Source organism: Myxocyprinus asiaticus, chromosome 1 (genome assembly GCF_019703515.2).
Source record: "Myxocyprinus asiaticus isolate MX2 ecotype Aquarium Trade chromosome 1, UBuf_Myxa_2, whole genome shotgun sequence".
Taxonomy (NCBI): domain Eukaryota; kingdom Metazoa; phylum Chordata; class Actinopteri; order Cypriniformes; family Catostomidae; genus Myxocyprinus; species Myxocyprinus asiaticus.
The window spans coordinates 16,176,179-16,202,173 of record NC_059344.1 but is presented as its reverse complement, the minus strand read 5'-3'; the positions used below and the strand labels follow the sequence as shown (position 1 = coordinate 16,202,173).

The 25,995-nt window shown below is 42.4% G+C and overlaps 1 protein-coding gene across 1 annotated transcript in view; it reads left to right on the top strand.

Moving 5' to 3' along the window:
* LOC127450332 (regulator of G-protein signaling 12-like) overlaps positions 1-25,995 on the top strand; it is a 79,964-nt gene that overhangs the window by 51,691 nt on the left and 2,278 nt on the right. The window contains exons 8-17 of the mRNA XM_051714390.1: positions 7,943-8,125; positions 8,398-8,542; positions 8,840-8,928; positions 10,140-10,346; positions 10,448-10,521; positions 10,835-10,961; positions 16,506-16,596; positions 16,734-16,792; positions 17,214-17,328; positions 22,238-22,699. Of these exons, the coding sequence (XP_051570350.1) occupies positions 7,943-8,125; positions 8,398-8,542; positions 8,840-8,928; positions 10,140-10,346; positions 10,448-10,521; positions 10,835-10,961; positions 16,506-16,596; positions 16,734-16,792; positions 17,214-17,328; positions 22,238-22,699 (1,552 nt within the window). The remainder of the gene's footprint in view (positions 1-7,942; positions 8,126-8,397; positions 8,543-8,839; positions 8,929-10,139; positions 10,347-10,447; positions 10,522-10,834; positions 10,962-16,505; positions 16,597-16,733; positions 16,793-17,213; positions 17,329-22,237; positions 22,700-25,995) is intronic.

The following is a 25,995-nucleotide window of genomic DNA, read 5'->3' as shown; positions in this document are numbered from 1 at the left end:
GTTAGGACCCACTTTTTTATATGCTTATTCTCTACACTGATGACCACCCCATTGCCCAAAATACAGAGTCTGAGACAGAATACAATTTGAGTGCCCAGTACAGCACACATAAAACTCTGAACCTTCAATCAAAATTCTTGGATATTAGCACACCACCAAAAAACATGGGTTGTGTCTGATTGAGATTGCCAGGTGGGTGTGTCCTTAAGACCAAGCCTATACAATCTAGAGGGGGTCCAATAGAATCGATGTAAAATCTTAAATTGCATAAGGTGAACCCTTGCATCTCTAGATGCAGACTTGATGTTTTTTTAAATCCTAGCCCACACTCCCTCCTCCAATACCAAGTTTAATCTTTCTCCCATAATCTTTTGATAGAAATTAAAGCTCCGACCCCCAGACTCTGAATTAGCAGGGAGATCTGTTATGTAGGACTTGATGTTATTATCCCTTAATTGCACACGTGAGACATGCTGCCTAAGCTTGGTCAAGTGAGTGATGGCATCTTCTGGGTTATCAAGTGGGTGCCCTCTTTCCTGATAGGCCCACGACACCTCCAGAGGGTTCAGCAGTGAATCCCAGCATCCCGGGCTCACTCCCTCGATGCCATCTACTCACTTGAAGTCCCAGGTGGAGTCCTTTCTCTTCATCCAAAGCCACTGACTACACTTTTCTGCAGTTCTGGAGAGTTCTTTGACTGCTTGCCGGTGGACCTTCCCTTGTACACCCAACTCTTGGAGTAGCCTTGACATTGATATGGCCACAAACCCTCTGCAGCCTACTTCAACCGGCCGGACCTTTACTTTCCAGCCGCGATGTTGCGCATCGGCTGCAAGCTCAGCGTACCTCAGTTTCTTGCGCCCATAGGCTTCGTCCACTGCATCCTCCCAGGTCACTGTAAGCTTGATGATGTACATGAGATGGAGTGAGGCCGTCCATAGCACAAGGTCTGGTCTGAGGTTGGTTGACGCGATCTCAGTTGGGAAGCAGAGCCTCTGGCCTAAGTCTGCCACCATCTTCCAATCACGTGCCCCACCTAGCAACCTAGGACAAATGCTATTGCCGGCCCGGTGGGATTAAAGGGGAGGGAGGGCGTTGACGCTCATCTGCCGACTGTCCAGTACTGCTGCAAGTCATCGTAGCACCTGGTTGTGCCGCCAGGTGTATTGGCCTTGACCAGGATGTGCTTTAGAGTTCCTGGACTCGAACAGAAGGAGCATGTGGGGTCTTCTCCGTACTACTGGCTGAGATTCTTGGGAGATGGCAGGACATCATAGGCAGCTTTGATGATGAAGCTCATTCTGAATGTCTCCATTTCCCACAGCTCTTTCCAGGAGATCTTTCTCTTCTCCACTCCCTCTCATCTTGTCCATTGCCCTTGCCTTGCCTGAGCAATGGCCTTTACGCACCTTGCTACCTCCTCCTGCTGACGTATCTCCTGCACCACGAGCCTGTGTCTCTGAGACTGAGTTGCCTTGTTCCAGGTTGGTGTGCTGGTCCCAAGGCCAAGACCACCCCTCCCTTGCTGCACTTGACCCACGATGTCTCTGTGCTTGAGCGCTGCCTTTGCCTGCTTGGATGCTTCTGCTGGGGGCAGCTTTGGCTACAAACGGATCACTCGACTCTGTTAGCATCATCTCCAGTCTTACTTTGGCGCATTTGTACTCCTCTGAGAGACTGGAAATGGGTAGCTCTAGGACTCCTTTGCCATAGAGCCCTAAGCTGCTGAGGCACCTAGGAAGACCGAGCCACTTCCTTATGTATGAGCTGATCAGTCTCTCCAGCTTTTCCACTTTCGAGATTGGAGCTTCATATAGGGTTAGTGGCCACATGGAAGAAGCCCAAATTGCAAACACCAGAACTTCAGCTTGCCAGTGAATATGGTTCTGTCGATGCTCTTCAGGCCACTGACGACATCCTTCCTGAGGTGATCTGCTTGCTCTGTGTCTTTGAGGGCTGCGCTGTACCACCGACCTAGTCTCTTCACAGGCTTCTCAGAGACCGTTGGAATCATTTAATCACCAATGTAAAAGCGTTGGTTCCCCTTGACGATGGAGATGCTTCTGGACTTGCTCTTCATCCGAGCCAGTTCAATGTTCTCTTGAAGCATTCTCAACAGCCGCACTGTACAAGCTTTGGTTGTGGTGAGTGTTGTGAGGTCATCCATGTATGCTCTGACAGGTGGAAGCCTCAGGCCAGGTCTCAACCTCTGTCCTCCCACCACTCATCGAGATGCTCTAATGATCACTTCCATAGTCATGGTGAAGGCCAGCGGGGAGATGGTACAGCTGGCCATGATTCCCACTTCCAGATGTTGCCACGCTGTGGTGTAGTCTAATGTCATCAAGCATAGCTTGGTGTCCTGGAAGTAGGCCTTGACAAGGCTTGTGAGGGTTAATGGGACCCTGAAGAAGTCGAAAGCTGTCCAGAGGAGGTTATGAGGTACTGAGCCAAAGGCGTTGGCGAGGGTCAGGAACACCACATGAAGGTCAATTCCCTCCTTCTTGGTGACCTGGATCTGATGCCAGATGGTGCTAGCGTGTTCCAAACAACCGGAGAAGCCTGATATCCCTGCTTTCTGGATTGATGTATCAATCAAATGGTTTCTTTGCAGGTATCCCGACAGCCTGTGAGCCACCACGCAAACAAATTTGAAGGGATCTCTTTAGAAGCTTGTTCTTGTCCGCTCCTTCTTTCTGCGCTTATTTACCAGGTTCTCAGCTCTCCTCAGTGTCACAAGCCTACTCCAGATGTCTGCTTGCAACAAGTTTATGCCTTCCTTCTCCTCCTCTGTGGCCTTCCTCCATTGCTTCTTCGGCTGCCTCCTCTCTCTGATGAGACAATCTATTTCCTTCTGCCTCCTGGACTTAATGGGGATCGTCGGTGTAGTTTTCCTCCTTTCTACCACTCCAAACTGTTCTGCTCCATAGCTGTAGATTACTTCCCCCATTCTCTCCAACTTCTTCATGGTGGTGCCTTTGAGCGTCTCTAAGATGTTTGCAGAGGTCAGCGTTGACCTCCTCCCACATTGCCTTTTCACAGGACTTTGGCCAGTTGATCAGCTGTTTTCTCTGCAAGTTGCAATGGTCTGGGTTCGGGTTGTTCTCCTGTGCCTGGCTCTTCTTCTGCTGGGACAGGTTTGTTGATGTTCTGCAGACTTTGGTTTTTGTCCTGTTGCTGAACTTCAGTCGACTGACTCGAACTTCTTCTTAGAAAGTAGCTGCTGATGTGAGATCCCTGTTGCCCCTTCTTCAGGCACCCTTTCCTTCCCTGATGTATTTTCAGGCCTGTGGTGGAAGTAACCTTTGCCCAGCCACATATGCAACTCTGTAGCTTGTATCCTGCCACAGCTGTTGCAGCCTCAGATATGCTGATCATCCAACTCATTGTCTGTTCCGTTCGTGTGTCAGTTGCCGGGTTGTCTGCCGATGAGTCATCTTCCGCCTCCGCTCTCACTGACACAGGGGGTATTTTCTTCTTAGAAATTTTCGTAGCCAAAGGTGGGTGGGATCCAAGCACCTTGTGCTGGATCCCACTGCCATGGGTAGCTAGCCCGTGGAAGCCCTGGTGGGGTCTGTTCCCTCCTACCAGCTGTCTTTCCATGCTGTCACAAGGTCTTTCCCTAGTTGTCAGCTGCCCTTTCACAGCAGTCACTGGTTCACCAGATGATCAGATCTGTTATGTAGGACTTGATGTTATTATCCCTTAATTGCACACATGAGACATGCTGCCTAAGCTTGGTCAAGTGAGTAATAGCATCTTCTGGGTTATCAAGTGGGTGCCCTCTTTCCTTGATGTTTCACTGATAGGCCCATGACACCTCCAGAGGGTTCAGCATTGAATCCCAGCATCCCGGGCTCACTCCCTTGATGCCATCTACTCACTTGAAGGTCCAGGTGGAGTCCTTTAGTAATATAGTCAGAGTTAGAGTAATATAATGATGCCTCATGACCTTTTCCAAAAGCAGTAATTACCACTCCCAGAGTGTCTGCCGCTTTAGGGGAGTGTATGCTACTTCTAAAAATAGTACAAAGCAGGTGGCGCAGCTGTAAATACCTAAAAAACTGAGATCTGAGAATCCCAAAATGTTGAACCAAATTTCCAAAGGGTCTCAACACTCCACTCTCATATAGGTCACCGAGTGTAGTAATCCCCCTCACAATCCACTCTGACCAGCAGAAAGGGGACTTATCAATACATAGTTTTGGGTTCAGCCATATGCTCGAGGCAACATTTAAATAAATGTCCGAATTAAACACTCTGGACACTTTTGTCCATACCGAGTGCAAAATGCGAGATAATGGGGTGTAACTTAAGTGCTTCGGTTAGTTTGATAGAAAGGCTTTGCAGTGGCGAAATAGGGTAAGTACTTCCTGTTCAATACAAAACCAAGGAGGGGCTCTCTCAGGTGGAAGTGACCAATGTGCCAAATGTCTGAGACTGAACTCATAATAATAAAACAAAATCTTGGGTAGGCCTAGCCCACCTTTGTCAATCGGCCTATGCAGCTTACTGAAATGTAATCTGGGACGTTTACCATTCCAAATGAAGGACTTTGCTATGCTATCAAATTGCTTGAAATAAGAGAGGGGGACACTATAGGGAGAGACTGTAGCAGGTAGTTGAATTTTGGGATACAATTCATTTTAATAACATTAGCCTTCCCAACCGGAGATAAATGTAATAAAGCCCACCTGCCCACATCGCTCGAAAATCTTTTTATTAAAGGGTCAAAAATAACTAAGTAAATCTCACAAATTTGCTGGGAATAAAATGCCCAAATACTTAATGCCCTGTTTGGGCCACTGACAGGCGCCGGCTGAAAAGCCATTGCAGTACGCTGTCAAAGCCAAAGCTTCGGATTTAGACCAATTAACTCTGTATCCTGAGAATTTAGAAAAGGAATTAATAATTCTGTGGAGGCAAGGCATAGATCTGGCAGGGTCGGAGACGAATAATAAATTATCATCTGTGTAAAGCTTATGCGCAATACCTCCTGCCACAACCCCTGGAAAATCATCTTCCTTTCTTATCGCGGCTGCTAATGGTTCCATGGCAAGACAGAACAGTAATGGGGAAAGAGGACAACCCTGATGGGTGCCCCTATCCAGAGTAAAATAATCTGTATGTATAAGAGATGTCATAACTACTTAATCGGTTAGCCAAAATTTTTGACAATATTTTAACGTCTAGCTGGATCAAGGAAATTGGATGGTAACTCTTATTCTGGCTTGGATCTTTGTCCTTTTTAAGAATCAGACTGATCCGGGCTTGTGTCATGGTTGCCGGAAGCTTTCTATTCTTTAATGATTCCGTATAAACTTCTAGCAAAAGTGGAGCCAGTTCTGTAGCATAAGATCTAAAAAATTCAGTGGCAAAGCCGTCTGGCCCTGGAGCCTTGCCTATGGGTAAGGCCTTAATTACCTCGCCAAGCTCCTCCAATGTCATCTCAGAATCAAGAATTTTTTTTGCTCCGTCTTCAGTTTAAGAAGTTCTAATCATTCCATAAAGTTTCTAATATCTTCATCAGTAGACGAAGACGTGGAACTATAGAAATCCAGATAGAATTCCTTAAAAGCATTAATATCAATGTCCGTGGAAAAAATTTCACCACCACCAGAGGGAATGGTATAAAAGGACACTCTCTGCTTTATATATCTAGCCAAAAGCTTCCCTGCTTATTCCCTGACTCAAAGTATGACTGTCTTGCCCTGAACAGCCAAAACTCCACCTTCCGTGACAAAATAGTATTATATCTGTATTTCAATCGGGTCAATTCTCTGAGGCCATCAGACGACATTCGGCGCAATAAACACAAAGAACTTGTAGATTCATCCACATAACTGTCCCGAAGGTGTGTTCCTCCACAAAACAAGCTCCAGCCACTAGCAGAACCAGCACAAAAAAACAAAAAACTTTCAGATTCCTCGGGCAGTCAAACGAATGTTCAGTGAGCCGGCCCATTCGGCTGTTACATGACTGTAACAAATGCCTTAATCACTCTAAGGATTTGGAAGAAATATGCCACAAAACAAACTCCATCCAATAGGAGGCATAAGCACAAAGAATGTGCAGATTCATCCACAACACTGTCCCAAAGGAGAGTTTTTCCACAAAACAAACTCCAGCCGCTAGGCAGAACCAGCACAAATGAAACAAAAAAGGTGCCCAGTTTCTTCGGATGGTCAAGTGAATGTTCAGTGAGTCAGGCCCACTCGGCTATAACATGAGAACCACACAATGACCCACTCACTCCAATGTTTGCAAGAAATATTCCACAAAACGAACTCCATCCAATAGGAGGCATAAGCACAAAGAATGTGCAGATTCATCCACAAACTGTCCCAAAGGAGTGTTATTCCACAAAACAAACTCCAGCCGCTAGGCGGAACCAACACAAAAAGAAACAAAATAGGCGCTCAGTTTCTCGGACAGTCAAGTTAATGTTGAGTGAGCCAGGTCCACTCGGCTGTAACAGGAGAACCACAGATAACTTACTCAGTCATTGACTTTATGAAGGACATCTCTTGCTGTGGGCATGTAAATATTTTGCGGCCATCCTTAGTATCTATTCTCAATTTGGCCGGGAACATCAGTGCAAAAGCGACCTTCCATTGATGTAAGTGTTTCTTTAATTCCTTGAATCGATCACGTTTCTCTCTTGTCGAATTCGCAAAGTCTGGGAACAAGAAAAATGCTGTGGTTCTTCCAAGAAAGCACCTCCTGTCGCCGTTCCAGCCCACCCTGTGAAGTGCTGTCAAAATAGTGTATGCATGAAAAATTTATGTTGACAATTCATTAAAGTTTTTTGAAAACCATTGTGTTCTATATTAATCTCGTTAACAAAAGTAATGACGAAAATTTTTAAGGGTATTTTTATTTCGATGATTATTTTTATGACGATAATTAAATGATTTTAGTTTAAACATTTAACGAAAATGTGAGGAGAAAAAAATAATACTGTAAGACAATAACAGTGCACTAACAATGTTTTCAAAAAGAATAATCAAGAAAGAATGTTTAAATAATTCAGAAATAGTGTTTGGGTTTTCCCCGCTTGAACTGCGTGAACTGAGCTGATCGCTGATCACCTGTCTAAAACACGGAAAATTAATAACAATCCCTAAAACTATGAACAACAGCATAACTACTAAAAATAATACTAATACTAGCTTATACTTTATACTCTTTGTATGCTATTATTTTAATAGCGCAGTAATTTTTTTTTGCAAGAACAGCTTTCATATATTTTATGATGATAAATCTAAATCTGTTTGTATATTTGACTGACACGTTTTTATAGTGATATTGTGAATTAAGCTATTTGGAAAGTTTGGAGTGCATCTGGACTGTGAGCTGTGTTTTCTTCCTCTCCTCAATCAGGCATGAGCTGAAGTGCTCCTCTTGCGCATCATCATTAGATTCATATGATCTCTTGTTATGTTAAGTGAGATCAAATGACTATTCGACAATAAAAATTTTGTCGAAAATGTCTTTTTGTCGACGTTAGGGTTAGGTCTTAGTCTTTGGGCCGCTTCATTAACATACAACAAACCCACAGTTTGCGTGCATACACTCACAGATAGCGCAAACACTCCCACTCACCTGCGCTTTGCACTGGCAGGAAAATTGGATAAGACATAGCATGTGGTCGTTGCATGTAGCACTTACAAAAAAAGAGCCCAATGTAACAAAAGAAAATAAGACAGGACTGAAAAAGAAATCAGTTTTACAGGACATGTGCGATAAGGTAGTTTTGCACCATATAATTATTATATGTACATCAGAATTAAAGCAATAGTGACAAGTAATGTGTGTATGTGTAATATTTTTGACATTTTTTTATTACTGTTCTCCCAACAAGGCTGCATTTACAGTACTATAATATGTTTATATGCATGTACAAAATACAGTATACATGTTTTGTTAAACCCCCCTGCAGATATTTAACCTGATGAAGATGGACAGTTATGCTCGGTTCCTGAAGTCCACTCTCTATCAGGAGTGCATGCTGGCCGATGTAGAGGGCCGACCACTCCCTGACCCCTGCCCGATTCCATGTAGCCCCGCCCCCTCCAAGCACAGCTTTACCTCTGACCGCTCCACATTCTCCACACCTAAAAAGGTGTAAATCTTGTCACAGTATCTCAGTAGTTTATGGTAGATACACTTTTCTAACCCAATTGTATTAGGATACACTGATATCAGATGTATCCAAGCATGTTATGCTGTTTCTAGCATCTATTGAGATGTATTCAGTATTTTTGATATTAGATATAGTCCTATGATAACGCTACGGAATCAGTTTAATGGAATTTATGCATGTTGATATTTCCAATAGGTGTAGTCTGATTGATTCACTGGAATTCTGTCTCAGTGCAAAATAATGTGTTACAGGAAAATAGGAAGCCCAAAATGGTCAAGTCAAGTGATGACCTCAGAGAGAAACAGTCCGAGAAGAAAAATGGCTTTTTCCCCTGGTACAGATATCCAAGTATTGGGAAAGGACAAAAGAAAAGAGAAGCCCCAGATTTACAAAACAGTAAGTTAAAAAACAATATATCATGTTTGCTGTATTATTGTAGCTCTGACATACTGTACGTGTATTTGCTGTTTGTGAGGCATTGAGTACATTTACATATACAATCTTATACTGATTATGCTTAAGATGATAATGATTTACACAGAAACCCTTTGAACTTGTTTTATATTGAGCTGATTTTGTCCCAGCATTTTGTTGTTCATGTAAACACATTCATATGAAATCAGTTTATTGAATTTCAGCAAAATCACATTTGATATGTTGTGAATGTGATCGGTTATCTATTTGTCTGGACAGACTGCAATGGCCGCAGGGAGTCTCAGGGATCTCTGTCATCTGGTGCGAGTCAAGAGCTGAACACTTCCTGTTCTGGAGGAAAGAATGAGGTAAGATGATTCGAGCATCTGACCGAAAGATTCAAGCTTAAATCCTATTAAGTTACTTCATTCTTAACCTTGGATAAACGAAATCCTGGGTTATCTTGTTTCATGTTTCACACTGTTTATACTTTACCTTGGGTTAAAGAAATATTCCAGGTTCAATACAAGTTAAGCTCAACAGACAGCATTTGCGGCATAATATTGATTACTACAAAAATAATTTTGACTTGCTCCTCCTTTTCTTTAAAAAAAGCTCAAATCTGTGTTACAGTGAGGCTCTATAGAAGTGAATAGGGCCAATTTTTGAACGCTAAAATACTCACTTTTTCAAAAGTATTGCCACAAGACATAAACAATATGCGTGTTGACATGATTTATGTGTGTTAAAATCACTTACTAACCTTTTCTGTGTAAAGTTATAGCCAGTTTTACAACTTAGTTACCATGTCTATGTAATGTCAACAAACCATAAAACCCTAAAATGACTGTAAAAATGACAATTTAAACAACTTTACAGCTCAAATAATACATGAGTTTTAACAGAAGAATTAATGTAAGTGCTTTTATAAATTATACACTTTACATTTCTGCTTTTAAACCCTCTAAAAATTGGCCCATTGTCTTCCATTGTAAGTGCCTCCATGTAACCTCGATTTTGGCTTAAAAAAAGAAAAGATTGGGATGAATCTAAATACATTTTTGAGGTAATCAACATTATGCCAGAAATGCTGTCGAATGAGCTTAACTTGTATTGAATCCAGAATTTTCCTTTAATAAGTAACCCTTGGTATTCATGTTCCGAGGTTTCATACTGTACATTCGTAAACCTCGGGTTACCGTTCTTATTTGTGTATTTACGGTGTCAATAACAATGATAGAACGAATACAGCTTGCGACAGACATGCAACCTGTAAATGGAGCAGCTCTTCTGTGGAAATTTCGGCAAGCAAATCAGCTCCTTCAGCTTTTGTCTTATGAAACATGTCACGAAAACACAGAATACTGTCTTTTATTTTTTCTTATTATACAGTTTGTTTGTTTTTTGGCCCCTTTCCAGGGTTAAAAGCATGTTTAAAAAGGCGATAACTCAGGGTTTAGCAGTATTTAGAGTAAGATCTATTGGTTTTAAAATAAATAGTTTTTAGTGAAAAGTTTCTTCTTTTTAGAAATGATACATTATATTGTAACATAAATGTTTTATAATTGTGTGACTAAAGCAGTGTGAGCTGAGGAGTTCAGGTTTGGTTTGGGAGAAGAATAAGGAGCGATGCAGCAGGACGTGTACTGTAACGCTGCCCGACGGCTCCAGCTGCTGCGTCCCTCTACGACAGGGCGCCTCCATCAGACAGGTGCTGCTGGAACTCTGTCAAAAGCAGCACATCAACCTGGCTGCTGTCGACCTCTTCCTCACCGGAGGAGAAAAGGTACAGATAGACTTCAGATCTTGTAATATTCAACTACTTTTCTCCCTCTGTGAATGCAAAGCTTGAACTTTGCTGGACATGTCTCCTTTTTCCTTGTTTAGCCTTTGGTGTTGGACCAAGAGAGTATTACCCTCAGTTGCCGAGATCTTCGTCTTGAAAAACGCACTTTGTTCAGGTACATTCTGTTCTCATTTCACTCGATTAGTATCTGAAAATATTCTAGTGCTCACTTTAAGTTTATGACAGTCTCACAATGTATTATGGCATTAGTAATTTGCTTAACAACCAGATATTTTCTCCCAAATAGAGTCCGTTTATTTTTTCACTTTCATCTGCAGTAGGAAACACTCACTCAGTCTTTAAAAGTGGCATGATCTGTTCACTCCAAGAACACCATATGTCATAAAGCATAGCAAGGACTATCAAACAAATGTGCTGTTTGATTGGTGGTGGTCTATAAACAGTTCCACCCTGCTTGCTATTTTCAGATTGGACCTGGTACCCATTAACAGATCGGTTGGGTTAAAAGCAAAGCCCACAAAACCTGTGACTGAGGTTCTGCGTCCCGTGGTTGCCAAGTATGGACTACACCTTGGCGACTTAGTGGCCAGAATAGTAAGTTATTGGCGGTAACCTGTAACATATGGTTGCCATAAACTGTCCATTTTCTTGTTTACTGCATGCATGTTGGTACAGATCTGAATTCAGTCTCAAAATTATAAACAAGGGCTGGGTTGTTTCATCTAATCTATAATCTAAGTTCCGCTTTTCAATCTTAATGTGTAGTTGCAATGGTAAAACAATAGAATTTCCTGATGCGAAATCTACATGCAGCTGGTTCAGTGTTAGAGGGTGTGGAGTTATGTGTTATAGAAGGAACGCTAGAAACTGCTTCTCCATAGCAGTTTTTCCCCTTTTAAACGTCAAACAGTGGTCAAAGGCAGTCCTCTGAGCCAACATTTAGAAGTTAATGGAAGACAGCACAAAACAGAGTTTAGAAATAACTGTAATGGTTTGAAACAAAGCCACTTCCCAGCTCCGCAAAGCATGACAGCTAGTTTATTTTTAGTAAGTGGTCTTCTATGAAATTTTTACTTGTATATCACAGCGCACAGACGTTTACCATTAACCTTCAAAACTATAGTAAGAAGACCTATGTAAATCTTGGGTGCGGGTAAAAGCTAAAACGGCAAATAAGAAGCTAGGTTAAAAGCAGATGCTAACATTTTAGTAGCTTACAGGCATATTAGCATATTAGCAAGGAATGTTTCAGGTTCAAAAGAACTTGAGCTCTCTCTGTGGCATGTTGTTGATTACCACAGACAATAAATTTGATTCCCTCATTTTGTGTTTACAGTACTTGCAATGGAAGTGGGGCAAGGCATCTCAGAAGTTTTAAAAGCAGAAATGGCAGCTTGTATTTTTGTTAAAGTGCTAATATTAATTTTTCCATAAAAATGTTGTTATTTAACCTGTAAAGCTGTCTAAATCATCCTTTGTGCTTCATATAAAGAGTACTTTGTGAATAAATATGTCCCTTTCTAGTATGCTTAGGCGTATCATGTGAAAGTTATAGGATTTACCAGCTTTACATGGTCATGACAGGAGTTGAAATATTTGATATTACTGCACAGACAAGGCTAGTTAGCCACACAAGTCTCACGATAACACATATAGCCTGAAGTTTTACACCCTGTCTACACCGGAGGTGTGCGGTGTGTCGTTTTGCATCAAAAAGCAATACAGCCCATTATAATCAATTATGCTGTCTACACTGGAAGCATCCGTTGTGTTGTGCCGACAGAAAACGTCTTGGTTACTTGCGTAACCTCCATTCCCTGATGGAGGGAACGAGACGTTTTGTTGATGTAGTGACACTAGGGGTCACTCTTGGGAGCCCAAAACACCTCTGGTCTTTGATAAAAGGCCAATGAAAATTGGCGAGTGGTATTTGCATGCCACTCCCCCGGACATACGGGTATAAAAGGAGCTGGTATGCAACCACTCATTCAGGTTTTATGCTGAGGAGCCGAGACAAGGTCCGGCCATTTCAGCGGGTAGTTCAGCGTTGTGGCAGGAGGGACACAACGTCTCGTTCCCTCCATCGGGGAACAGAGGTTACGCAAGTAACCAGGACATTCCCTATCTGTCACTCACTCGACATTGTGTCGATGTAGTGACACTAGGGGTCCCTATACAAAATGCCACAACTGGCTGAACTGTGTTACGTGAACTGGCGGTGTGTGACGGGCAGACGACTGCGTGCCTCGTAGCCAGCGCACCAGGCCGACACGTAACCTCCCCCAACATAGTTATGAGTGTCGAACGGCCCTTTGGGGACAAGTCAACTACCCAAAAGATAGAGACAGGCTAACCCAGTTGTGACCTCTTTTCCCCTTCTTTTTTTCCACTCCCTAAAAAACAAGGGGGATTATCAGACTGGGCCACCAGGTCTAGTCGGGGGGTGTCCCTCCCAAGGGGAGGACACTGCGGAGACCACACCTCGCCCAAAGAGAGGGGGGGAATATTTAAGTGGAAAAATATGTCACATGGTCTTGCCGACCATGTGGAGAGTCTCATGATATATCCTACCCTACAGGGGAGGAGTTACTACAAACATGGAGACTGTGGCAGAGGGGGCTTTGCCCAAGGAAGACGCAGTTTGCCAACAGGGAAACGAATTAGCGGAAGATATACAACTTACAGGGAACTGCCACATGCGGGGCACCTACCCCAGAACAGGGCTCTTAGTTAGCACGTGTACTGGGCCGGTAGCGAGTCTCTCCGAAAACTCGACTGCCACAGGGCTCGGAGGAAGTCAACCAGGGAACGTAGTTTGTGAACACTACTGGGAATTAATGGCGCACGTCTTCAGCTCAGAGGAGGTGAAAGGCACTATGTGCAAGCGATACACCTGGCCGGCTATCCCGGGCTTATCCGCTTGTATTGCGTGCCACTACCTGGGACGAAACCGGTTCCACCCGGAGGTTGTAGAACCTTGCAAAGGTGTTGGGTGTTGCCCAGCCCGCTGCTCTGCAAATGTCTGTTAGAGAGGCACCCCTGGCCAGGGCCCAGGAGGCCGCTACACCCCTGGTAGAATGGGCTCATAGCCCTACCGGGGGCGGCACGTCCTGGGTGTGATATGCCATAGCTATGGTGTCAATGAGCCAGTGGGCGATCCTCTGCTTGGTGACAGCGCTTCCTTTCCGCTGTGCACCGAAGCAGACAAGGAGCTGCTCAGAGATCCTAAAGCTCTGTGTGTGATCCAAATAGATGCGTAAAGCGCACACCGGACACAGCAACGACAGGGCTGGGTCTGCCTCCTCCTGGGGCAGCGCTCGCAGGTTCACCACCTGGTCCCTAAAAGGGGTAGTGGGAACCTTGGGTACATAGCCCGGTCAGGGTCTCAGGATCACGTGAGAGTAGCCTGGACCGAACTCCAGGCATGTTTCGCTGACAGAGAACACTTGCAGGTCTCCTACCCTCTTGATGGAAGTGACCACAGTCAGGAGGGCAGTCTTCAAGGAGAGTGCCTTAAGCTCAGCTGACTGGGCTAGCGTGTAGGGGCTGTAAAACCCCTTCTTCATCTCGGCCGGAGGGACAGGTTCTATCGCACCCTTCCGTAGGAGGGTAGCGATCTCCGAACGCAAGGTAGCAGCGATTTCGTCCTTCATGAAGGTGAAGTGGATACCGCTGAACCTGGGCGGATGCCTGGCGAACTGAATCGCATAGCTGAGTCAGACAGTCCAGACCAGTTATCGCGACGGATTGGAAAGCACAAGCCACGCATCCATGTTCCGCACAAGGGGGACCAAAGGGACAACGTCGTCGGACGTACCGGCAGGTGGGGCCTCGCGGCGGGGCGGAGCCTGAGGTGCCACACCATGTCGTGGCCCTGCTGAGTCTAGGGACATCGAAGCACTTACCTGGCTCCTTGTGACCACCCCTGGAACAGCCTGGGATGGAGGAGGAAGAGACCTGTCCTCGCAACCCGTGGAGACTGTCACATCGGGGGCGGATGTGTGCCACAGCTGGGCGTGCAGGGGCGGGGAGACCGCCGCTGGAGCGCCAATCCTGCAAGGAAAAACCCGTGGACAGTGGTCGTGATGACGACCATGCACACTGGGTATGTGACCCAGGGAAGGAGGAAACCGCTCTTTTGCTGAACTGTTGGGTACCGCAGCCACTTGGGCATGCGGCGAAATCAAATAAAAAGGCAACAAAAGATTCTCCACCCGGCCCTCCACCAGGGAATGGAGTGGTCTTACTACCAGCTCCAATGCAGTGGGTTTTGTCGACCCTGGGCCGCCCGTCTCAGGGGCGCTTTGACGACCTTCGTGGGTTCTTAGCGGCCGGCCGTGAGATGGGTAGCATCTGCTTCCTGCGGTGGGCTCCACGCCAGGGCCGGGCCGAAGGGGCGGGCTGCGGCAGAGCTGGTGCAGTCACCGCAGGGGGACGCCTTTGGTGACGAGCAGACGGGGTGCGGGATCTTGAGCCGCGCCGGGGCAGGATATGCCGGATAGCCTCTGGCCGCCCCCCATTGAGGGTAGTGAGGGCGAGGGAACTGAGAAATCAGGACCGGGCAGTAAATGGTGCCTCCCGCGATTTTGTCAGCTCCTCGTGCATTTCCGGGAAGAAAGGCACTGGAGCGGGGCGTGGCTGCTTTGAGCGGCCGCCTGGGAAAGCATGTCCATCATCTCTGCATTAGCCTGTGACTGGGCAGTTGACCCCAAAGGGGGGAGCCCAGCTGAGGCTTCTGCGTCCGACTGGACAAGCCCGCTCTCCGATGCTGCTCTCGAGAGCTCATCAGCTTTGTGGGCTCCGAACAAGAGGTCGAGATGAGCATGCTGGGGAATGGGAAGTCCGCGGGGGGATACCCGGCGGAGGCGATCCCATTGGAGTCCCCAAATTGCCCCCAGTGCTAGCCGTGCTGGCCTCAAACCCATAGGTAGAAGGACCGAGGTGGGGAGCAGCTGGGGTGACCGCAACGTTGCCATGGTCATGTTCTCGCAGTGAGAACATGAACCATCCACGAACGCTGCCTCCATGTGGGTCGCGCCCAGACACGAAAGACAGCGATTGTGACCATGTGAAGTTGAGAGGTAACGACCACAACCAGGAATATCACACAATCGGAAAGGCATCTTTAAAAAGACGCGTCTTTAAAAAGATGTTCCGTGTGTGCCGCTCTTTTAGAGAAAATATACTCTCTTTTTTCTGCCGAAGCGCCCAGGGGCATTCTCTGCAGTGCACCAGTGCAGAGGAGGGAGAAGCCGCTGAAATGCGCCGTCAGATCCAGCAGAGCTGAATGAACAGTCGTGAGAATTCAGCTCAATGAGCATGACCATTTGGCTCCAAAGAGAAAATCTGAATGAGTGGTTGCATACCAGCACCGGCGCTACTCCTGCCAACATAACAAATAAACAGTTTTGAGCATTCATGTAGTCTAGACTAGTGTAGACCGCCTCAAGCCGTTGCGTAACGTAGCGTCAACAGACACGCCCGGTGTAGACAAAATGTAAGTCTTGTCACTATACTTGGAAGCAGTATGTACTAACATTTATCCAAATGTAATGCCTTGCCCCATAGACTTCCGTTGTAAGTGCATAACTGTAAACACAATTTTGCTTGTTTTACAAATTTCTGTAGTAATCAATACCATTTTAAGCATAATTAAAAAAAGTTTTTAGCATGATTTGAGCTAAAGAAGCACAATTTATCATACAGTTGTTGTCAGATTTCAGTGCCGAGTTCAATTATGTTATTTAATCGTAATTTTAACCGAGAGTCACCCAGCCACTGGGGGTTTCATCAGGAAGGGCATCCAACGTAAAACCTGTGCCAAGTAAAATATGTGGATCATGGATGGTCCACTGTGGCCCCTAACAGGAGCAGCCGAAAGAAGAAGAAGAATTGCAATCTTAACCAACCGTTTTGAAGATTTTGGTCTTTCCCCATTTAAGTAAATAAGAGCTGTACTCGTTTGCTACTTGTATCCAATAGTGAAACAGAAAACAGCTGCCCGGATGCTTTACGAGCATGGTGACATGACTTGCCTTAAAGGGACTTTGGATTTCTTCAATAGAGAAGTTGTCACATATTTAGAGCAAATAGGCTTATGCTATTGTTAAAATGATTGTATTTTATTTATTTTTTTAGAGTGGAGAGACAGAAGTTCTTGATCTTGGAGTGCCCATATCAAACCTCGACGGCCTTCGAGTTGTACTGGAGAGGGCTGATCCAGCCAAAGGTGCATATTCACACATGGCCTTGGGGACATCATGTTGCCCACTTGTTCTTATACTGTTGAACTGTTAAGTCTTTGTCTTCAAGGTCGTTTCAACATTTCTCGGTGTAATTGTTTTGTTGTACTCCTGTTGTCAACAGACAAGTCTAAAACACTCAACTTTAAAACACCAGCAGCCAAGAAAGCTCTGCTAGAAGAGGTGAGAGTGACTTCAGAGAGTGCCTCACATCCCTCTAATTGTCCATGTGTTGATTCATCCACGACACTCAAGCCCAACATGCATTTAGTTTCTGATTCATGGCTGCAGTTTAATCATGTTCTCCTAGTTTCTAACTCTCAGCACGAGTGGCTGCTAACTTGTGGTTACATGCATGACTTGCATGCATGCTGATTTTTTTTTATTATCTTGGTGCTAGAAAAGGTGTTTTTTTTTTTGGTTTCTGTGTATGGGAATTTGTACCAATCATTGTGTAAGTTATGTACTAGGCAAACTCTTTCATCCACTGTTCAAACACAATTCCCTTTTTATAAAGGCAATAAAACTTTCATGTACATGTAATTCTGTGAGACATTCAGCCCAGGATTCACTCGTCCTATATCTGTCTTTGCTGCTTTGCTAGAGAGACGACAGCTCATCAGGGAAACCATTAAAAGGAAATGGTGAAGACAAGCAATCCCGGACAGCAGCGTCAGAAAGGAGGAAAGGGAAAAAGAATCATAAAGATGAAGCAGAGGGTACATATATACATTTTTTCCTGGTCTTTCAATGCTTTATTCATTTGAATGTTCTTCCTCTTAAAGACTTTAAATAACATTTTCGATGTTAAAATACTTTCTCCTATTCTATCTTAATATGCAGGTATTCAAATAAGTTATCTGTAGGTTGATTTCTTTGATAAATTGTAAAAACCGTGGTTCTGTGGCACCATCAAAACTTGTAAGACACACACTTCAATGCTCAGATTGAGTAATCCCAGATGATACACTAAATTTCAAATTTGTTTACAATCTGGCAGACCAGTCATCAAGTGTGCGCACTGTCTCTGACAAAAAAGAGCGCAAGAGGAGGGCAGAAAAACAAACATCAATGTGCCAGCAGGCTGCTATCCACGTCTCCTACCCACGTCTCCTCCATCATCTCATCTTTATTTTTTTGGCTCTTTTTCTTTACAAAAACTAACACCAGCGCATCCTTCAGCTTGTTTCAATATGCATAAGTTTGTGTAAAGAGAATTTGAGGATTTGCTTTATCTCAATAATCACTTGTAAGTGGACGCTTTCACTTGCGGAATAAATTAATCATGGTTGACTGCCAATAACAAATTTCTACATGGTACTGGTTAACTGAAAATGTTTACTCTTGTGTGATGCTGCATCTACACCACTAGGTGTCAGCGAACATAAACAGAAATATTACAGAGTGCACTGTTAAAGCTGCACTACAGAACTTTGGGCTCTCTAGCGACATCTATGTTTGAAACCTAAAATTGCTAGCAACTTGTGGAGGAACTTTTTACGAATTCACACTGCTCTTCTGGTGGTGAATCTCATGGTTTGAGGTTACCTGCTTTGCCTGTGATCACTCAAAGATTTTCACCAGCAAAGCCGGAGTCATGACATGCTATTTTCAAGTTGATTTTATGTTATTCGTTTAAACATTTATAACTAAGATATAACTTGCTTTGAGGTAGATAAACAACACTCTTAATTCAACTTAAGAGGTGAAACTCATGAAACGGCTGATGTGCAGAGATATGCAATATAACAATTACAACAATAAACAGTTTATTTAATCGTTTCTTTGGAAGCAAAGTTATAATAGAGCCCGTGTGGTGGACTTTTGAAATGAGGTGACAGAATGCCATCTTAGGATTGTTTTATATATATATATATATATATATATATATATATATATATATATATATATATATGAATATACATTCCTATTTCAGTTCCAGTTGACATTTAACCCTTGTGCATCAATAAAAAAAAAGTTACTCAGAGGTCCTTAGGGGACAAAAATGTCCATGTCAAAAAACTGCCATAATAATATTATATATTAATATTATTTTCCACTTTCAATGAGTAAATTTTTTTAACTAATATCAGTCCTGATCATAACTACCAAATATTTATTCATTTTCAGGATTTTAACCCTTTAAATGCCAGTTTGTTTATATAAAGCCACTGTTGTTTTTTACACACACACATACACACACACAAATTTCTCAATACACACATACAAAACACACTCCAAATCCATACCAACACACCCACACAATCTTAGCTGCATCGTTTATTCAACTGGCCTGCAGTGCTCTATAATACAGCAAACAGAAAATAGGAAAAAAGCATGTATTTGCTCCATAGGCTAAACATGAGAAAATGGCGCCATCTGGTGAAAAATATAAATAATTTACATTTTGAAGCCAGGACTCTGGAATGAAAGCATAATATCATAGAATTCATGATTTTATGCTTTAATTGAACTAGGATCAAATATTGCAGTTTTAATGGGTTTCAATGGGAACATTTTTGTCCTGAAGGTCCTGAGTGTAACTATTTTGTGTATACAGTGTATTATAGATGTATTATAGGAACTGAGGTTGAAATATCAAAATTCCCCATAAAATACACACATTTGGCAAAATGTATGCCATTGGCATTAACACAGCCAAAATGATCGAAACAACTAAAATGAAAAAGACAAAAATGTCCTGAAGGTCGCACAAGTGTTAAATTGCTTTCAGGTTAAAGCCATACAAATCTGAAATCTGATTTATCACAACATATGATATGAAAACGTTGGCCTGCATACAAATATATAATATAAAAAGTAACATATTTTGCTTATAAATGCAACAACATAACAAAAAAGTACTAAAAATATCTGTTGTTCTATATGTAACATATACAGTATTTTCCTTAAATCAGTTTAGGCTATGTACATACTGTAATGCCCGAAAAAAATTAATATTATATATGTTAACTGCCATATTTCAGATTTCTGTATGGGAGGGCATATGAAATACCTTTTTACTTACACTGTAAATAAGCATGAAATACTTATTTTTTTAAGTTGATATTAACACTATTTATTAAATCAATTAAAATCAAAGACTTATCAAGTGTATGCATTATTTTATAATTATACATTTTTCTTTGCCTCAAAAACAAACAAGAATACAGCAACAAGCATATTTCATGTATATTAAATCTGTTCGCCATTTATTTTTATAGTAATCTTATTTTTGGATCATCCATCATCTACTCCTTTGTAAACAGGGTTTGTGATGGCACGGATCTGTACCTTTAAGAGCAATTGCTCACTAAAAAGCATGTCACGTGTATACCATTTCAGATCTCAAGTAATTTTACGTTCATTTTGATTTGGACGTGACCAAAAATGCGGTTGTCTGTGTCAGTTAGTTATTTTCTGTGCAAATAGTTTCTGCACTTCCATCAGTTCATCCCATTCATAGCGATCTGCAGAGACACGCTGCTAGGACGAGAGCATGAGCGGCGGGGATTATCGCATTGATTGATTGACAGCGTATTGAACGAATCAGCACTAATCAGAGCCAATGTCTCCCCTCACGTGACTTTTCGTTGTATTCAGTGGTTACCTCACCTCACAATCACACCACGCTATAGGTGCTGAATGAGATCGCAATGAGCTGAAGGGAGTCTTGAGCTGAAGGGAGGCTTGAGCTGAAGGGAGGCTTGAGAGACCCTGCCGCCCACTGAAACTTTATCCACTGGGTGTCACTGTTTGACAGAGTAACTTTTGAAAGATGACTGCTATACACATTGTTTGAGCTCACATTTCATAATATTTTATTTGTTTTATTTATGTACAGTAATTTAATTTGTTCATCTGAATTTTTGAGGAGACACTGCCACCCTTGCCTACTCTGAGATATCGCCACTGTAATAGAGAGATGGTTACATGCTAAACAAATTAATAATGTGCTATGAAATCGGTACATTATAAAAATTTGAGATGAGCATACATTCATAGGAAACCACCTTGTACCTATAGTGGCTTTTAGATGCCATTTTAAATTGTCTAATCTGTTTAAACATACTATCTGCTAAAAGGGCAATGGAAAGTGAGAACAACTTGTACATTTCTGTGACTGGGGTAAAAGAAATAATAAAACAGAGGCACACACACATAGGGAACCTTGAAACTGCAGAAATGTGATAAAATACTCTGAAATCATGAATATTAGTAAACATGAATATTAGTAAACAGCATGAGCACTTAACCAATCCACACTAAATGTACTTACTATTTAAAGGGACAGTTCACCCCAAAATAATAATTCTCTCACCATTTACTCACCCTCATGCCATACCAGATGTGTATGACTTTCTTTCTTCTGCAGAACACAAGTTAAGATTTTTAGAAGAATATTTCAGCTCTGTAGGTCATCACAATGCAAGTGAATGGGTGCCAAAATGTTGACGCTCCAAAAAGCACATAAAGGCAGCATAAAAGTAATCCATACAACTCCAGTGGTTTAATCCATATGTTCATAAGTGATATTATAGGTGTGGGTGAGAAACAACATTTAAGTCCTTTTTTGCTAGAAATTCTTCTCCCTGGCCATTAGGGGGCAATATGCATGATGAATTGAATCACCTAAAACACAAGAAGAAGAATGTGAAAGTGGAAGTTAAAGTGGAGACTGACTGAGCAAGGAGGAGGTTTTATAGTAAAAAAGGACTTAAATATTGATCTGTTTCTCACCCACACCTATCATATCGCTTCTGAAGACATGGATTTAGCCACTGGAGATGTATGGATTACTTCAATGCTGACTTGTGTGATTTTTGGAGTTTAAAATTTTTTGCACCGATTCACTTGCATTGTATGGACCTACAGCTGAAATATTCTTCTAAAACTCTGACAGTGATACACATCTGTAATGGCATGAGGGTGAGTAAATGATGAGAGAATTTTCATTTTTGGGTGAACTATTCCTTTAACAATTAAAAAAAAAAAACTTGTCTGTCTCTTTCTTCTGTGCTAGCATCTTTACTACTCCAGCCACTATGAGAACTTGGCAGTGGCCAAATTGCTTGTTATGTTCCTCATTCCTTTGGATAAAAGAGTCTGATAAATGGCTAAATTTAAATGTAAACATGTTACAGTAACTTCACAGTGAAAAAACAAAACGTATAAAAACACCGTGATCGGTTAACACATAAGTAATTTTCGATTCATTAAAGCATGATAACAAATATACGTTTCAACAGCCCTACCAGAAAATATATCCAAGCATTATAGCAAGTAACTCTGTCCCTCCGATGCTACTGCCATAACTTCCCCACAGCTGACACTCATGTAACACAGCCGGAGCTTGTTTCTGAGTTTACGGACATGACATTAACACGCAAGGAGGAATGACATAAGCCTGTTATTTGTGCCAAATCTGACCCGACAGCTCTAAACAATATACATTTATTGTAGGCTTTCTGTAGTGAATTGGGGCAAGACAAATCCATTTGAACATGGATTTTTTATGTACAAACTCAATGAACTTTTGTTAATTTTAACCCAAAAAATCTTAGCTACTTATCTTGGATACTTGTTATAATGTTGCTACTAACTGTTGAAACCACTCTTCTTCCTTAGAATTTTTTGAGTTGCTGAGTCGTGCTCAGAGCAGTCGTGTTGATGACCAGAGAGGTTTGTTGAGGAAAGAAGACCTGGTGCTCCCTGAGTTTCTTCGTGTAAACCCTGATCACGAACCTCAACCTCCTGCCTGCTCCACTTCCACCTCCCACAAACCCGGCCACACTACCACCACAACCCTTAATACCCAACCCCTGAAACCCAGCTCCTCCAACGGACACCCCCGCGCACCCAGCCCTGAATTGGCCCCTTTCACCACCCCACTTTCCCCCATTTTATGCTCCTCTGGTTTCCAGGGTCAGGAGGAGGAAGGACTGGGTGATCTGACACTAGTGGGGGAGGGTGACATCACTAGCCCAAACTCCACCCTGCTTCCACCTCCACCGACCTCACCGCCCCCTCATGAAGGCAGCCTACCCGAGGCCATCTTCACTCCTCCACTGTGTGTACACACTGACCCAGGTATTTCTCCCACCTGACTAGCCCTGAGTGTGGCTATGAGCTTGTGTGTGTTGTGGGTGGCATGTTTGAGTAGATAAGTGTAATATTAAAGTAATAGAATACCTAAAGATATACGCTTGATAGTGCCGGTGATGACTGCACTCCTTCCGTAACTGTAGTTTTATATTTAGACTTCCATTTCACTCTTGTACATAATTAATTAAGACTTTTGGGCTTTAGTCTTCATGTACAACAAAGATAATATTCATATGTAAATAACTGTGTAAAATATGTAATACTGTACGTATTGAAATCTTTAAACTACTTAAAAGGCATTACTTTGTTTTTCATTTTAGGACACAGTATCCTTATTAAGACACCCTGTGGATTATGTAGATAATGTATATGTGAGGGTGAATCTCACAAAAACATGTTCAGGTAACTTTTCATCCCTAAACCAAAAAGCAAAAAATAACAAATTATATATTTCCATTAAGAATATTAAGCCTATTTAAGGACTATTAGTATTAAGATCTTTTGCTGATTTTTTACGATTAGAGGGTGGAGATGTATGGAAGCCAGATCCCATCGGAAGAATAACACCTTGTCCTAACCAGACACAACGCCATAAGATTCCAGCGACATGTAATCGGTCTGTCCACACCAGGCGTGATGCGACACAGCAATATTAATACACTAAAATGATGATAATTGACAAAAAAAATGTAGAAAACAGACAATTACAAGATGAAAGCAGTTACAGACGAAACAGTCTGTTTACTGAACGCAACTTATTTTCTCATTGAAGCTCCGTATGGGCATTCACTTAGTACGGCAAACCCCAAGGGGATAAATACACAATCACACACTTACACAGGGCAAAGTTACTTTATGAATCGTATCCTTATTCAGTCTGTTACAATTGTATAAGTTTATGCGGTAGTCCTGTTGTTATTTCGCCGATCTCCACGTTTCAGGGAAGCGGAGAGAAAGTCAGAATGAGTCGGTATGTCTCCCCACTGCCGTTCTGCACCGGTGTGTGTGTGTGTGTGTGTGTGACAGAGCTCCTGCTGAAGAGAATTAGACCACAAGCACAACATTCAGTAGGTGAGTGACACCCTCGGCCAAAATCAAGTTGTTGTGAACCGGCTAGTGAGATGCCAACTTTAATATACTGCAATACGAATAATTTTAGACCAATTTGGTGACTGCGCTGGACATCGCAGAAATAGAAACCATTTCAAAAATAGAATGCGCTGTTGCTGGTCATGTGTCATGGCTGGTTAGGACAAAAACTCTGATTAACATGGAAAAGATACCTTTTATCACGTCACCTTTTACTTTATTTTTCATTATTGCTAGTTTATATCTTGCAGTTACGATTTTATTTTTTGCAATTGCAAGATCTAAACTCTCAATTGTGACTTTTTGGTTTCTATTTTCTTGAACGCACAAGGTGCAGTGCTATGTGCAATTTGTGCTACATCTTATCCTATTTTAGTAAGAGCGATAATTGTCAGCGCAAAGCGCAGGTGGGCATGGGAGGTAGTGTTTGCACTATCTGTGGGTGTACGCGCGCAAACTTAATTGCCATGTCCACTGACTTGCACATATGCATGTATGACGTATTGCATAGCGCAGTGCTTAAGGCATAGCATAAGTCAAAAAAGTTTTCACAAACAATTGTGATATTTGGGGCCCTATTTTAAGAGCGCTAGAGCTAAGCGCAGCGCTATGCCATAAGTCATACATGCAAAGTCAATGGGCATGGCCATGAAGTTTTAATATTTTTGTGCAAGCATGCGCTAAGTCTGGCGTTTTGTGTGTGGTGAAATCGCACAGAGTCAAGCGCAATTAAATTCGGTGGTTCTTCTCTGGTTATATAGCACAGTCTGCGTCATATTATATAGTCCATTCCCTGTCGAGCACCAGTGAAGACAGGGAATTCATATGAAGTTGGTAGTGTAAATGGACTGTATACAATGAATTAAAAGAATAGGAAAATATATATTTTTTTGCATTAATTACACCCTTGTTGAATGTCAGGCATATTTCTTTTTTTTTTTTTATCCCCTTTTCTCCCCAATTTGGCTTGCCCAATTCCCACTGCTTACTAGGTCCTCGTGGTGGCACGGTTACTCACCTCAATCCAGGTGGCGGAGGACAAGTCTCAGTTGCCTCCGCTTCTAAGATAGTCAATCCGCACATCTTATCACGTGGCTTGCTGTGCATGACACCGTGGAGACTCACAGCATGTGGAGTCTCATGCTACTCTCCGCGATACATGCACAACTTATCATGCGCCCCATTAAGAGTGAGAACCACTAATTGTGACCACGAGGAGGTTACCCCATGTGACTCTACACTCCCTAGCAACCGGGCCAATTTGGTTGCTTAGGAGACCTGGCTAGAGTCTCTCTGCAGACCCTGGATTCGAACTCACGACTCCAGGGGTGGTAGTCAGTGTCAATACTCGCTGAGCTACCCAGGCACCCAATGTCAGGCATATTTCTAATATGAGAGTGACATGTTTCTTTTAAATGCATAGAAAATGTGATTCTTGTCAGAATTTGGATGTACGCTCCATTAAGTTGTAGAGAATGTAAGTATTATTAATAATTTCATCTACTGACACAAATCTTGGATAGCATTAACAGTGATTGTATTGGCACTTCTTCGATTTTGAAAAATTTAATTCATTTATTGATACACACACAAAAAAAAAACTTAATTGAAATTACACTTCAAACCAAATGAAAATATAATTACAATAATGAAGTGGTCTTTGACTGCACTTTGCACCAATTCATTACCATACAATACACCCACAGTTTGCGCACATACACCAATAGGCTTAATTTTTTTAATGCAAAATATAGTTTTATTTCTTCATTTTGGTTCTGGGGTGAAATATGACACGTTATTGACAGTTTTTTTTAGATTCACCTATCAAATACTACAATATTTTTTTAAAAGCATTCACATAGGTGTGTCAAGGCTATGCTCTTTACAGTGTTTTTGAGGGTTCTCAGTGCTCATAATCATTTGAAAAAACTGTATTTGTGTTCATTTTTTTTACTTGCCTGTCTCTACCCATCTAATATTTGTCTAGATGCCATTCAACAATGCAGAAGACTTTAACTAGAGGGGGTTCTGTTGGAAATACTTTTACAATACAGTATTATAAAACATTTAAATATGTGAGATACAGTATATGCTATACACTCTAAAACTATTGCATTGTTGAATTGCTTGCCATCCTGCCTCCTTTGTAGATCATGTTGATTGTGTGTAAATCTGATTAGATCTAATAAATG